Source organism: Ptychodera flava, chromosome 18, assembly GCF_041260155.1.
Source record: "Ptychodera flava strain L36383 chromosome 18, AS_Pfla_20210202, whole genome shotgun sequence".
Lineage (NCBI taxonomy): Eukaryota > Metazoa > Hemichordata > Enteropneusta > Ptychoderidae > Ptychodera > Ptychodera flava.
Genome location: NC_091945.1, coordinates 13617181 through 13629727, shown reverse-complemented (window position 1 = coordinate 13629727; position 12547 = coordinate 13617181). Strand labels below are relative to the sequence as shown.

The 12547-nt window shown below is 38.3% G+C and overlaps 1 protein-coding gene across 1 annotated transcript in view; it reads left to right on the top strand.

Moving 5' to 3' along the window:
- The window catches only part of LOC139116914 (fibrillin-2-like), a 62052-nt gene that overhangs the window by 9563 nt on the left and 39942 nt on the right, over window positions 1–12547 (top strand). Inside the window, exons 11-27 of the mRNA XM_070679641.1 lie at window positions 87–197; window positions 573–683; window positions 1220–1354; window positions 2937–3056; window positions 3360–3482; window positions 3582–3733; window positions 4538–4705; window positions 5062–5247; window positions 5512–6001; window positions 6703–6897; window positions 7461–7580; window positions 7671–7879; window positions 9263–9347; window positions 9547–9741; window positions 10582–10680; window positions 11238–11486; window positions 11919–12074. Coding sequence (XP_070535742.1) covers window positions 87–197; window positions 573–683; window positions 1220–1354; window positions 2937–3056; window positions 3360–3482; window positions 3582–3733; window positions 4538–4705; window positions 5062–5247; window positions 5512–6001; window positions 6703–6897; window positions 7461–7580; window positions 7671–7879; window positions 9263–9347; window positions 9547–9741; window positions 10582–10680; window positions 11238–11486; window positions 11919–12074 — 2904 coding nt within the window. The remainder of the gene's footprint in view (window positions 1–86; window positions 198–572; window positions 684–1219; window positions 1355–2936; window positions 3057–3359; window positions 3483–3581; window positions 3734–4537; window positions 4706–5061; window positions 5248–5511; window positions 6002–6702; window positions 6898–7460; window positions 7581–7670; window positions 7880–9262; window positions 9348–9546; window positions 9742–10581; window positions 10681–11237; window positions 11487–11918; window positions 12075–12547) is intronic.

Below are 12547 nucleotides of genomic sequence, written 5' to 3'. Positions count from 1 at the left end.
AATTAAAAAATAATTCTCTCTGACAGTGTAGTGGTTATTCTATTCAATAGAAGATGAACTTATCTATGCACGTATTTACATTGCAGATATTGATGAGTGTGCATCAAATCCGTGTGTAAATGGTGACTGTGAAGACCTTATCGATGAATACAAATGCACTTGTGATCCAGGATGGACAGGAACCAATTGTGATGACAGTAAGATGCTATAACAAAAAAGATAATACAATACGTCTACAAAGGCACATCGATAATCGATTTGGTCTTCTTTGGTTAAATTCAGAGAGCTCGTTGAATACTTTTTACGGCTCCATTCAGTGAAAATTGGAATATACGGGGCCCTCGGAAGCTCAGTATAGCGACAAACGTTATACAACTGTACTTTACATTTTGTGCTAATCAAAAAAAATACGTACGTAATTTAAGCACGACACGTGCATGTCATTTCAACACGTCAAACAGCTATGTTTTTCAGCACCCTCATATAAAAGTTCAGGTGATGAATTATATCTCACAAATGATTGTACCGACTTTCTATTCTAAAATGGCAGCTTGTTTCTTTACCCTTCCTAGATATCGACGAATGTGCTTCTAATCCCTGTTTGTATGGGACCTGTGTTGATGGCATTAACAGATATACATGTGAATGTGAGGATGGCTGGACAGGGACGCACTGTGAAGAAGGTTGGCGAGATAAAAATCACTTTGCTCACTTTTTCGGATATGGTTGTATAATCGTTGCAAGCAATGTAAATATTGTCAACTTAACCCAACCATAGCTATTAAAGAAACATAATATTATATTGGCGCGTATCTATTAAGACAATGGGAATCTGTTGTTGTGCACATAACGGCTTTAAATAATTATTGTATGTATAAATATATATATATATATATATATATATATATATATATATATATATATATATTATATATATGTATAAATATATATATATTATATATATATATATTATATATATATATATATATAGAGAGAGAGAGAGAGAGGAGAGAGAGAGAGAGAGAGAGAGAGAGAGAGAGAGAGAGAGAGAGAGAAGTATACAGATGTCCTCGTAGAAAATTTACAATGCTTGATGCTAAAAGCAGAGCGTTATAAATGATAACGCAAATTACTTCAAGTACAAAGTAATTATATTTGTTACTTAAGTTTCATGCATCTAGCAATCATAATGCAATTATATTTGGATCTCATTTTGCAGATATCGATGAGTGTTTGGATTTTAATGTCTGTGATCACACTTGCATCAATGTGAACAGGACCGTCAATCAAGATGGCTACATTTGTGAGTGTCGCGATGGTTATGAATTGAATGATGACACAGATCTCTGCGATGGTAAGTCACAAGATCACAGCAATGTTTGAGTCGAAATTATTGAATGACAGAATAGTGATTGGCAAGGTGTAATTATCATGACCAAGTGTAGTTTTCTTGAGTGAATCATGCAAGTCAATGACTATCCGATTTGTACTATCTTTGCCTTCGCAATTACGGTACATACAGAATGAGCTTCGGGGACAGAGACTCAGTGATTCAATGTTTTGCAATACTTTAAGTGGTCTACCACTTGTTTGGGATGGGCCCAATTTTAAAATTCTTGTAGTGAGCCAAATTTCCACCGTTTTATTTGTTTGAAAATCGAATATGTATTTTTTCCCGTAGAGTTAACACGGGGATGGCGGCCATTTTGAATTTAAAATAACGGCAATCCACTTCTCTGGTGTCAAACTTTGCACGGGGACCCCTGATTTTTTTCTTGATTTTAAAGAGAGTGGTTAAAGATTTTCTGGAGGAAAGTGTGCGCAAACGTTTAAGTCTTACAATTGAGGTGCATACTACGTTAAGTTGCAAAATGTTCTCAATAAATTTAACAACAGTTTACATTTTAATAAACATTAAGACAAGTATGTATGCTACTGAGATTTCTCTACTCGCAAATGAAACAGAAATGTTGCAGACGACCAATCAATTGGTTAGAATACTATTTGAATTTTTATCCCTTCCCTTGTTGTGGCACCTCAAGAGACAGTATCTGTAACATCCAATATTTTTTTCGTAATTTTTGTCGCAGCATACTAGTTTATTTCCCTGCTCCTCGAAATATCGAATTTTGAAATAAAAGTATTAACCGTCGAAACGTGATACATTATGTGCCACAGGTTATTATTGACAAACACGTTATTGTCTTGAATAAATTAGATAAGTCAACCACAACAACGGATTTAACACTAACATATTATCTTGACATGTTGAACACCAGGCATTTTGACATTTTGGGATAGAATAAGAAATTATCTTTCACTGACGAAAGGAAAGTGATGGCAAACGCATCAATATTAAAGCGAATGGAGCTGTAAAGGGATAGAATGAACACATTAACCCAGTCTACCGTTAATTGCGTTGGATGACGATAGACTTTAGTCGGAGACTGTCGTCCAAGTATTTATCTCACCGACTTTATGTAGGCTCTTTTTCCACTTTTCCTTCTCCATTTCACAATATCTGGTCACTGCCGTTCTTTTCTGACTAGTTTTCATGGATTAAAGTTTCTTTCTCTTTGTAGTATTTTATAGGCATTGTCATTTTTTAGTATAACACGATTGGAACTAAATTTTGATAATTTAATTTTCATATTTTTCAAATTTCTCAAAAGTGTTAGGTGCCGTGTTGCTGAATGTTGCAATATCGCAATACTCATCAAAGCAAGTGTAACGTAAAAAGAAAAGCAGATGAGATTACATTTGTAGATGAAATCGACATTACTTTACCATCAAATTATCCCAAATTAGTTCCAATCGTGTTATATTTTGTTGCACTCGACTGACATGTTTGGTAGGTATCCACAGATTGGTCTTAGCCTAAACTATATTTAATAAAAACAGACTGTGATACCAAAAAATATGCTTATCATTCATAGATATTGACGAGTGTGAGACAGGGACAGATGCCTGTGAACATAACTGCATCAACAACATTGGGAGCTACAGATGTTACTGCGACCGAGGATATGAGCTCGTTGACGAAAAAAACTGCACCGGTAATATTTAAAAAAATATAAATATCGCGTTCAACCAGGCTGTCGCCAGAGGTAACTTGTCTCAGTTTTGACTTTAAGGCATGCTGACAGAGTGGAAAATATACTAACCTTCAAGGTTTATGGCTTAACAACAAAGAAAGTTATTTCTTCCTTTCTCATATGTTTCAGCATGTTTTCATGCATTAGTAGAAATTTATGCCTTTGGCAGTCCGATGATGTCAACCACTTGATAAATCTGAAAAACGAACTCGTACTGAACAGCTCTTACACCTTTCATTCTTCATTTTTGATTTCGATCAAAAGATATCGATGAATGCACTGACGGCTCGCATCAATGCAGCGAATATGCAGATTGTACTAATGTTCCTGGGAGTTACAATTGCACTTGTCTGGATGGATATGAAGGTGATGGAGAAACGTGTAAAGGTGAGTACTTCTGCGAATTGAGGTTTTGTAAACTTATATCATTCAGCGTTGCGCTGTTTTTGCCATCGCGGTACTCATTGTTTTCTTCTGCCCTTCTAGAAATAATACTTTTTGCGTACGGTGATGAAAATGGAGATACAAGATTGAGAGAGACCCACGACTTCAGATTTGGATGGAATGATGTTATATCAACAACTCTACGTCCACCAGCTGGATTTCCATTCTGGGGAGAATTTTACTACAGCTTGTATGTAAGTATGAGGCAGTTTGCGACTACATATATTATTATTATTATCACGATGGTGGTGATGTAAGCTAGGATTCAATTTGAAAATGATACTAACCTTCCTTTATCCATTTTCGTGGGGTTGTTGTTCGATGGACTTGGATAAGGCATCACAAGGATTGTAGACCAAAAGCATCAGCCTGACACTGTCTTCCTCAAAACGTACACATTTAAGTTACCCAGGTTCATAAACGTGGCGCTTGAAAGATCAACCGGCATATGCTGATAGATAGGGATCGGCAGCAGTTAGATACAGTAGCTGATCAATATCCATGCTAACATATCTAAAATCAAATTAAAATATTGACAACACTTTTACTCAACCAGGATGTAAGGCTGCGTTCTCGTTCGTAAATACAAACAAACAAACAAACACGTAAGCCTAGTAACAGGGCAGAAGCTGCAATTGTTGATATTTTTTTTCAATATTTCTATGCAATATATCAAATACAGTTTATTGTTGTCTCCCTACAGCATGCTGAAACACAAAATATTCTGTTTGTGGACAAAAGCCTGCATACTTGGATATTTGATTACTGAGGGTGGGGGTTCTGAAAAAATACGATTTAATACGTAACCGTTATCTGCGAACGCAGCCTCATTACCTTGCAAGGTAATAGAAGGCAATTAGGGCCAAGTTTACGTTAAGTACTAATGAGCTATTATATTCTACTTGTATGTCCAACAAAGAAGATTGAAAGATAAAATATGTGCAATTACTACAGTGGCAAATCGGACTTCTAATACTATCTTATATTTATTTACACAGTTCACAGACAATGGTTTGTTTGTTTTCAACTATGAAAATGATGACAAGTATGCATATCCTAACCCTTACCCAGAAGGCTTCTCTACGACAAGGGATGTTCCCATGGCGGCAGTATTTTGGGATGATGTTGATTTGCATGAAGAAGATACTGGAGAAATCTTCTATCAGGTGAGATTGAGCATGAACAACCCTTCCCTGCACGTCAAGAATGACCGAATAATGGTGTAGTTTCTGTGTAAATATAACTGAATTCTGTTATTCATTCTATCAACCTGCAACTCCTCACCGTTAGCTCAGTCGCTTTTAAATTTGACGATATTGCGTGGGTGGCTAGAGACGAAATGTTTGCACCTGTTAGATTTGTAGAGTTAAAAGGCTAGGAGTACGTTTAATGATCAACTGACCGTTTAAAAGCGTGTGTATTAACTTCATATTAATCTAAATCTTAAAAAGATATTACCCAGTAAAATTTTCCGGATGGTATAAGGTACAATGATAAAAGGTACTTTGTTGATATCTTTAAGGTGTACGATGGCGTGACGGGCACATTATCGCCAGAAAAGCAAGCTATCGTCGACGAGGTCAACGACAGAATTCGCACGCAGTATGTCGACCCTGAGCAAGATTTCTCTGGATTCACAGCTAACTGGGTCGTGATTGTCACGTGGGAGTCCGTGCCTTGTTTCTCAGCTGTATACACCAAAGACACGGTAAATAGATTTCCACTTGCAAAGTCAGAATTGCTTTTTCAGTAACATGAAAACATTGATATCAATCACACAAGAGGACCACGGTAGTCTTTGATATTGAGGACTTGAGAGTGGAACATTTTGGTAAAGCATCCTGTCTTCCGCGTCGTCTTATTGTATTCCAATTTTGACCATCACTGCCTAATATTGTCATGGAAACAATTTAAATACTCTTGACGCATCACAACCTTAAATAATTTGACAATGATCGCATAACTATTTCAGCCAAACACTTTCCAAGGAGTTCTCGCTACAGATGGGAGGTATGGATTCGTTCTCGCAAATTTCAAGGAAGACGAAATGTTATGGCCTTACCAGACTCGCAGATCAGATGCCATCATCGGTTTCAATGGCGGCCGAGGCGTAGAAGAAGAACTTTACAATGTTCACTCCTCCTCCACCCCTCCAGAAGAACGCTACAGGCCGGATCAATACACGGGGAATACGGAACTCCAGGGAAGATGGATATTCCGCGTAGAAAATAACGACGAGTCAACTTACAATGTCAAACAAGGATGTCTGAATTGGTACAACCAACAACCGGATCCTGACGACTGGAGTGATGGACTGGGATTGTGTCCCTGTGCCTTCAATCAAGGAAAGAGTGACAACTCATTTGGAAGAGCGAATGGTGCTGACAGTGATGTGCCTCCATTGGTTCCCGACTACTGTAATTTGAACAGCGAGTTGGCAGAACAACTCAATGCCCTTGAAGGTGAGTCAAAGTGCACAATATTTCCACAAGTATTGGACCAATAAGCACAACAGTTCTTTTTGCGTTGTATTGAAAATATCACTTAATTGCGGATGATGTTGACAAGTATATCGATTTTATGCGGTGATGTATTGTAATGGCATCAATGCCATAAACAGAAACATAAGTTGAGAAGAAGCAGATATAGTTACATAAAAGTAAATTTAATGGAAAGCTGCCTTCTCTTACAAATGCAATTTGCCACAGTCTCAATATTCAAATATTAATCTTAAACTATATTAGCTATCTTGCAGCATGGCAAACTCCCCCCCCCCCCGGAATGGCACAATGAATATTGAATGTCTTGCAATCTGATGGAAATACATCCATCGTCTTTAACCGTTTGAGCGCCAAAGTCAATTTTGTTGCCTTTATAGAATATAATCCAGTCAAATTGTTTTTCAGATTTGTGCCAAACTTTTTATGAAAACTGTAGCCAATGAAATGTGATATATGTTTGGTCCAAAATTATCAGAAAAATTACAGAAAATTCATAAAAATTGGTTAAATGTTGCACTAAAATTTTGGTGGGAAAAATTACAGCATTCAAAGGGTTAAAATCCTCCGTGATTGCGAGTAGGATCATCACGATCTTTGCCTCACGAGCATATATTGTACAAAAATTTGTATATTTTTCTTCTACTTGTCGATGCACCTTTCAGATACGGCTTTGTGCCTGCAGACAGCCTTTCCAAACCAACATGGAGCTGGACAGCGATGCTGCTACAGGTCGGACCACTCGTTGATCGAAGGATACGGCACAACGTGGGCCAGTAGTTTCATCGAACGGCATCAGTTTTTGACAACGTATGGAAGGTGGTATCGATTTGACTGGGAAGCCTACTGTGATTGGATAGGTAATGTCCATGGACACTGACTTAAATATTATGCAATATGCGGTCGAAACTGATGCGAATTTAGGTGACATCTTTTGTTATTTGCCACCATATTTATATTCGGCCCTTCGATTTTAATGAGGAATATTGTAACATACCGGTATCTTGGTGGCGTGAGTTCAGCGATCTGATTTTGTCCAGACGTGAAGATATCAGAGCTATATTCGTAACACAGAATGTGGCAGGGTTAAGGGAATTTTCCGTAACAGTAAATCCCTTTTTAATGTTTCACAATAGTGGAATATACTACCATGATATAATAGCAATAAATCACTTTGGCATCAGGTACCCAGTCGTTTTGGACCAATTCTATCCATGTACCGTATGCGCAAGCGAAGGCGAGTGCATATATCAAATGTCGTGAATTGCTCAAAATCTCGTCGCACACCGTTAAGTGTGGTTTATTGCTTAAAATAACACACTATATGATAATTATCTGTGTATTCGTGTGAGTGACTGTTTATAAATATATATATATATCGCCCGAAAGATAAGAAATATCTCAATAACTTGTACATCTACAGAGAATGATGTCACTCCGAGGTATTTATGTTGTGAGTTATCGGGAGACAGTTCCTTCTGTGAAAAATATGAAGAAAAAAGACCAGCTGGTAGATGTGCAGGCTACATTCCACCTAAAACAGGTAAGTTAAATTCCTTCGTTTGTCTTTAATTTCTGTGGCATGTAGTGACAATGTCTACAAGATGTCGTTTCGTGTTTCTCATTGTGTTAGGTTGGACATACGGGGACCCTCACCTTGTTACCTTAGATGGCGCAAACTACACTTTCAATGGCCATGGCGAATACACCCTAGTCAACGTGACAGACGAATTCTTCCAGTTGCAAGGACGCACGGGTAGACCACAAGTAAACGGCGGGGAAGAATTAGCGAACGCGACGATATTCACAGCATTTGCAGCTCAACAAAGGAACTCGACAACGGTAATTTTATACTGTTCATATTCTCACTATTTATAACATTGTTCATTATTACGCCTCGCTGTACTGGTGGTACTGATATCGATCCTGACGGAAATATTTATGATACTTTTGCCTGCGACTCGGGCATCGTCAGTATTTCGGTCAGGATTACCATCCCTTTGGCAAGCCACAAATCGTGATATTGCCCTCCCTGTCATGTGTTATTATTTCATTATTACACCTCACTCATTCAGCGTGCACTGCCATTGGTTAAACACAACTCACGTGACATGTAAAAGAACGTGATGATGCCCTCTGCGAACTTGATGATGCCCTCTGCATTTGATATTACATGGATGACGTCAGTTTACTTACTGCGCAACCTTTCTGCGCGTAACAAATTGTCGTTCGCTTGTAGGCCTACTTGCAGTCGGCAACTATGGCTGCGAAACGTCATGCAGAGCTGTCACCGGCACAGTTAGACGATATTTTTATGCAAGTAAACAGCAAACGAACGAAAATAGCAACAAGGAATGCAATTTCTGTGTTCAGCGACTATGCAAGCAACAAATTTGGATACGCCACCGAGGAGATCGGCAAACTTTCAGCGGCAACCTTAGACTTGGCACTGACAACATTTTACGCTGAGGTCCGGACTCATGCAGAAAGGCGAACTGTACTCGAAGAAGTTTGTTCGGTGTAATAAAAATAATAACACATGAGAGCTAGGGCAAGATCACGATTTTTTGCCTGCCCACCATCTCTTGGGCAGGCAATAAATCGTGATCTTGCCCTCGCTCTCATGTGTTATGGGTACAGCAGTCCTAAATACACATTGTGACCTCGAGCTACATATTTGCGATTAATTTACCTGCAGTTATAAGCACAAAATACGTTTAAAAATGTTTTGCTACTTTTTGCATGGTCATTTCTATATGTGAACGATTTTTCTCATGATGAATGCTGTTTTTTGACATGCCCTTCAATATTTTAATAATTTCGATTACCTGACCGATGTACATGGAATTGATAGCCACTAAACTGTGGATGTGCTGTTCTCGTTCCAATTTCGAGAGTATTGTCACAGCACGTAATGAAGAATTGTCAAAGTTTCAAAATATTTGAGTCTCCTAAAAACTGAAATATAGGGGTTGCATTTCTGTAATAATGTACTATCTTGTTATCTTTACGAAGCATGGCCTTCATCTTTGAACAGTCCTCTACCGGCCACTGTGTGATTATGAAACAGAGACAACAGTAGAGCCTCGCTTTCAACTTTGGGCTTTGAAGTAAGCTCTTTTTTTTTTTATTTCTGCAAAGTGCACAATAGGGTCTAAGGACATGAGCCAATCATCGTGCAAATTCGTGCAAACTCACTCAAGTTTACTATTTATTTGTTTATAGATCCAGTTGACATTAACCGAAGACAGATTAGACTATTCTATACTTCTTGATGGTGAATACTTTGACAAGGATTTGCTTACCGAAGGTTCGTATTTTCTACGTGTCTTAATCCATTGGTATGCAGTGGTATTCTACACGTCAATCTATACACTGATAGCATCCGAACGATATGATGAAATTTTAAGTAAATTGAAAGTCTAAAGGTATTTGCCTTGAATTCATTCCTTCCATCACAATTGCTAATTTGTGTCTTCGTTTTCATCATTTATACATCATCTTGACAGATCCTATCGCCTACAATGCCACTGACCTCAAATTGTCATCAAAGCCAGAAGTGGTGAACGGTACGGTTGAACGTAATAGAACTGTGGCTGCGTTTTCGTCAGGGATATCTATCTCCGTTGGTGTTGTTGAAAGAATGCTGGATGTCATATTCAGCGCACCGGATAGCTTAAAGGGAGAAACAGTTGGACTCTTTGGTGAGGTTTTGTTAACACTTTTCAATACATACATACATACATACATACATACATGCATGCATGCATGCATGCATGCATGCATGCATACGTACGTACGTACGTACGTACGTACATACATACATACATACATACATACATACATACATACATACATACATACATACATACATACATACATACATACATACATACATACATACATACATACATACATACATACATACATACATACATACATACATACATACATACATACATACATACATGAATTCATTCCTTTCAAAATGGTATGTACATCATATGTAGCTTGACGGAACGTCATACAAAAGCCCTCGATTGAAAAATGTGCAGATAGTCAACCCATACGGACTTTTTTACGTTATTGACATCCACAGGGGCAGACAGATTGTTGCGAGATTGCGAGCTGCAAGGCGATTCTGCTTCTTGACAGTTGTTGAAGATGACCCTAATGTAACAGTTATTGTCGTTCTCTGTTCTTTTCTTGTGACTCGTTATTTACTTTGAATGGTACTGATTAGTGTTGAGTTGATATGCTGTTGACATGGCACATCAACATCCTTGGAAGAAAGATACAAAAATTCAGAGTTCGCTGTTCAGTGGAAGCTCCACACAGAACCTAACTACTTTGAACTCGATTAAACATGTCAGTCACAGCTGATCCACAGTCCCTCTATAGAGGGACTGTGGCTGATCATAGTGTTTCCTGGTTACGTGGCAGAAGTGGAAAACCATTCACAAAGGCAGAACTCTTTTTGTCTCTGCCAGAAAACGTATTCGAGCCAAATGTGAATGTGACTATGGTATAACGCTTCGTTACAGGTGTGTGGGATGACGATCCTAGCAATGACTTTCTGCGTCGCGACGGAACCCTAGATAGCCCCGATACCGAGCGTGAATACTTCGAATTCGGAGAAACATGTAAGTTAAATCTTGTCAGTGTTGTCTTATTACATAGCTGAAAATTGTCACTAAACTGTCAAACTACGTATTCACTGTTATATTTAAGACTATAGAGTATTTGCAACGCTGTGTCGCCAAGCTTGAAGGTACGTCAAAACATGTTGGGTCACGACATTAACACTTATTTAAGCATTGAAAACTTGGATGATAAATCATGAAAATGAATTCGTGTCCAACGTGACCCACCATGCTAGAAAGTTGTCCATATCTTCAGAATTACGTTGTCGCAATTCATAAGATTTTAACTTTATCAAAGATGACGATAATTGACCAGGGAAAAAAGTGTATGTAAAGTTTTTGCTGAAGATCTTTTTCACGTAAAGGTATTTTAAAAATCGATATTTTTTATACATTTAACAAATACTGAGTTCTAGAAATGAATATTATAATAATTTTCATTTTTTACATTATTTTACCTTGCCCTCTCAATTATTCGCACCCCCCTTCTTCCCGGAAAAAAATTACTGATGATTTTTTTCAAACTTTAAAGTGCAACGATTGCTTGAACATTTCAGGGCGCGTTAGTTCAGATGAATCGTTGTTCACATATGAAGATGGGGAATCTTGGGACGACTACAACGACTTGGATTTTGTACCATTATTCATCGATGAAACTGAAAACAACGAATACGAAGAGCTGGCCATGGAGACTTGTGGATCGGACCGGGACTGCATGTATGATGTCATGGCAACGGGTGACCCGGCTATCGGGGAGGCAACTCTTGCGACTTCAACAAACTTTCAACAGGATGCCAATGATCTTGGTAAGACAGCGGTTGCTGTATTTCACAGTCGTATCGTACAGAGTTTCTGTTTCAAGATAATCTTACTTAATCTACACCCTGCAGCTACAAATATAAACATCTTTGGAGTGAGAAGCCACCTCTCAGGAATAATTTATTGTACAATCACCAAAGTTCATTTCTTTTTATGTACCTTTGTTTAAAGTCACATTTGATTGCTCTAAAAAGTGCAGGGTCATGATATTTATATTAACGATGCCCAAGCCGAAGGCTTAGGTCTCAGATCATAGCCAGACACACAGCGTTAGCTGCTCGAACACTATTTTCTCCTCACCACACCTATAACTGCTGGTTAATAACTGTAGGGGGTTTACAGTAATTATTTTTGATCATCGTGACTCTCACCTGCGGCTGTATATGTAACCATCATATTTGTTTGATACTTTTCAACAGCCAACTTTCCACCGAATATAACCGCCAACTCGGTCATAAATGCTACCGTTGGTGAGCACGTTGTGGAGTGCGTTTATGCAACTGATCCCAATGACGACGAGGTCACATACAGTCTGCAGGAAGATGTACCCAATGGATCAATTCTAACGGCTGAAGGTTAGTATTTCGTTCGCTGCGCTCAAATTGTTTACGTAGGTCTCGGCTATAATCTTTTATGTACAGTGAAATTTATCAAGCAACTTTATGCAGTCTGGAGAAGAAAGCGTTAAGTATATATCTTGTGTTTGTCGATTCCTTTCCGTGATTTTTCTCTAGCTCGCGATCTTCATGTAAGATCATTTCCCATCAAAGAAGAAAATTGGTGACTACTCGAAACGCACGTTTTTTGTGAGCTGCTGAAAAATGGAGGCTTCGATTTTTAATCTCCTCAGCACGGATTACACATACAATAGCAGCCTCTGTTTATGTTCTTACTGTATTTAATTTTACAAAACAATATTTCTATACAACGCTTCAAGTAGCTCAATTTGCTGATACAAAATGAAAGAGCATTTGGATGAGTACTGGCTCACGGTCTGACTACTAGCAGCCATGAGAACAAGTAGATCAATCACGTCTCTCGACCCAGA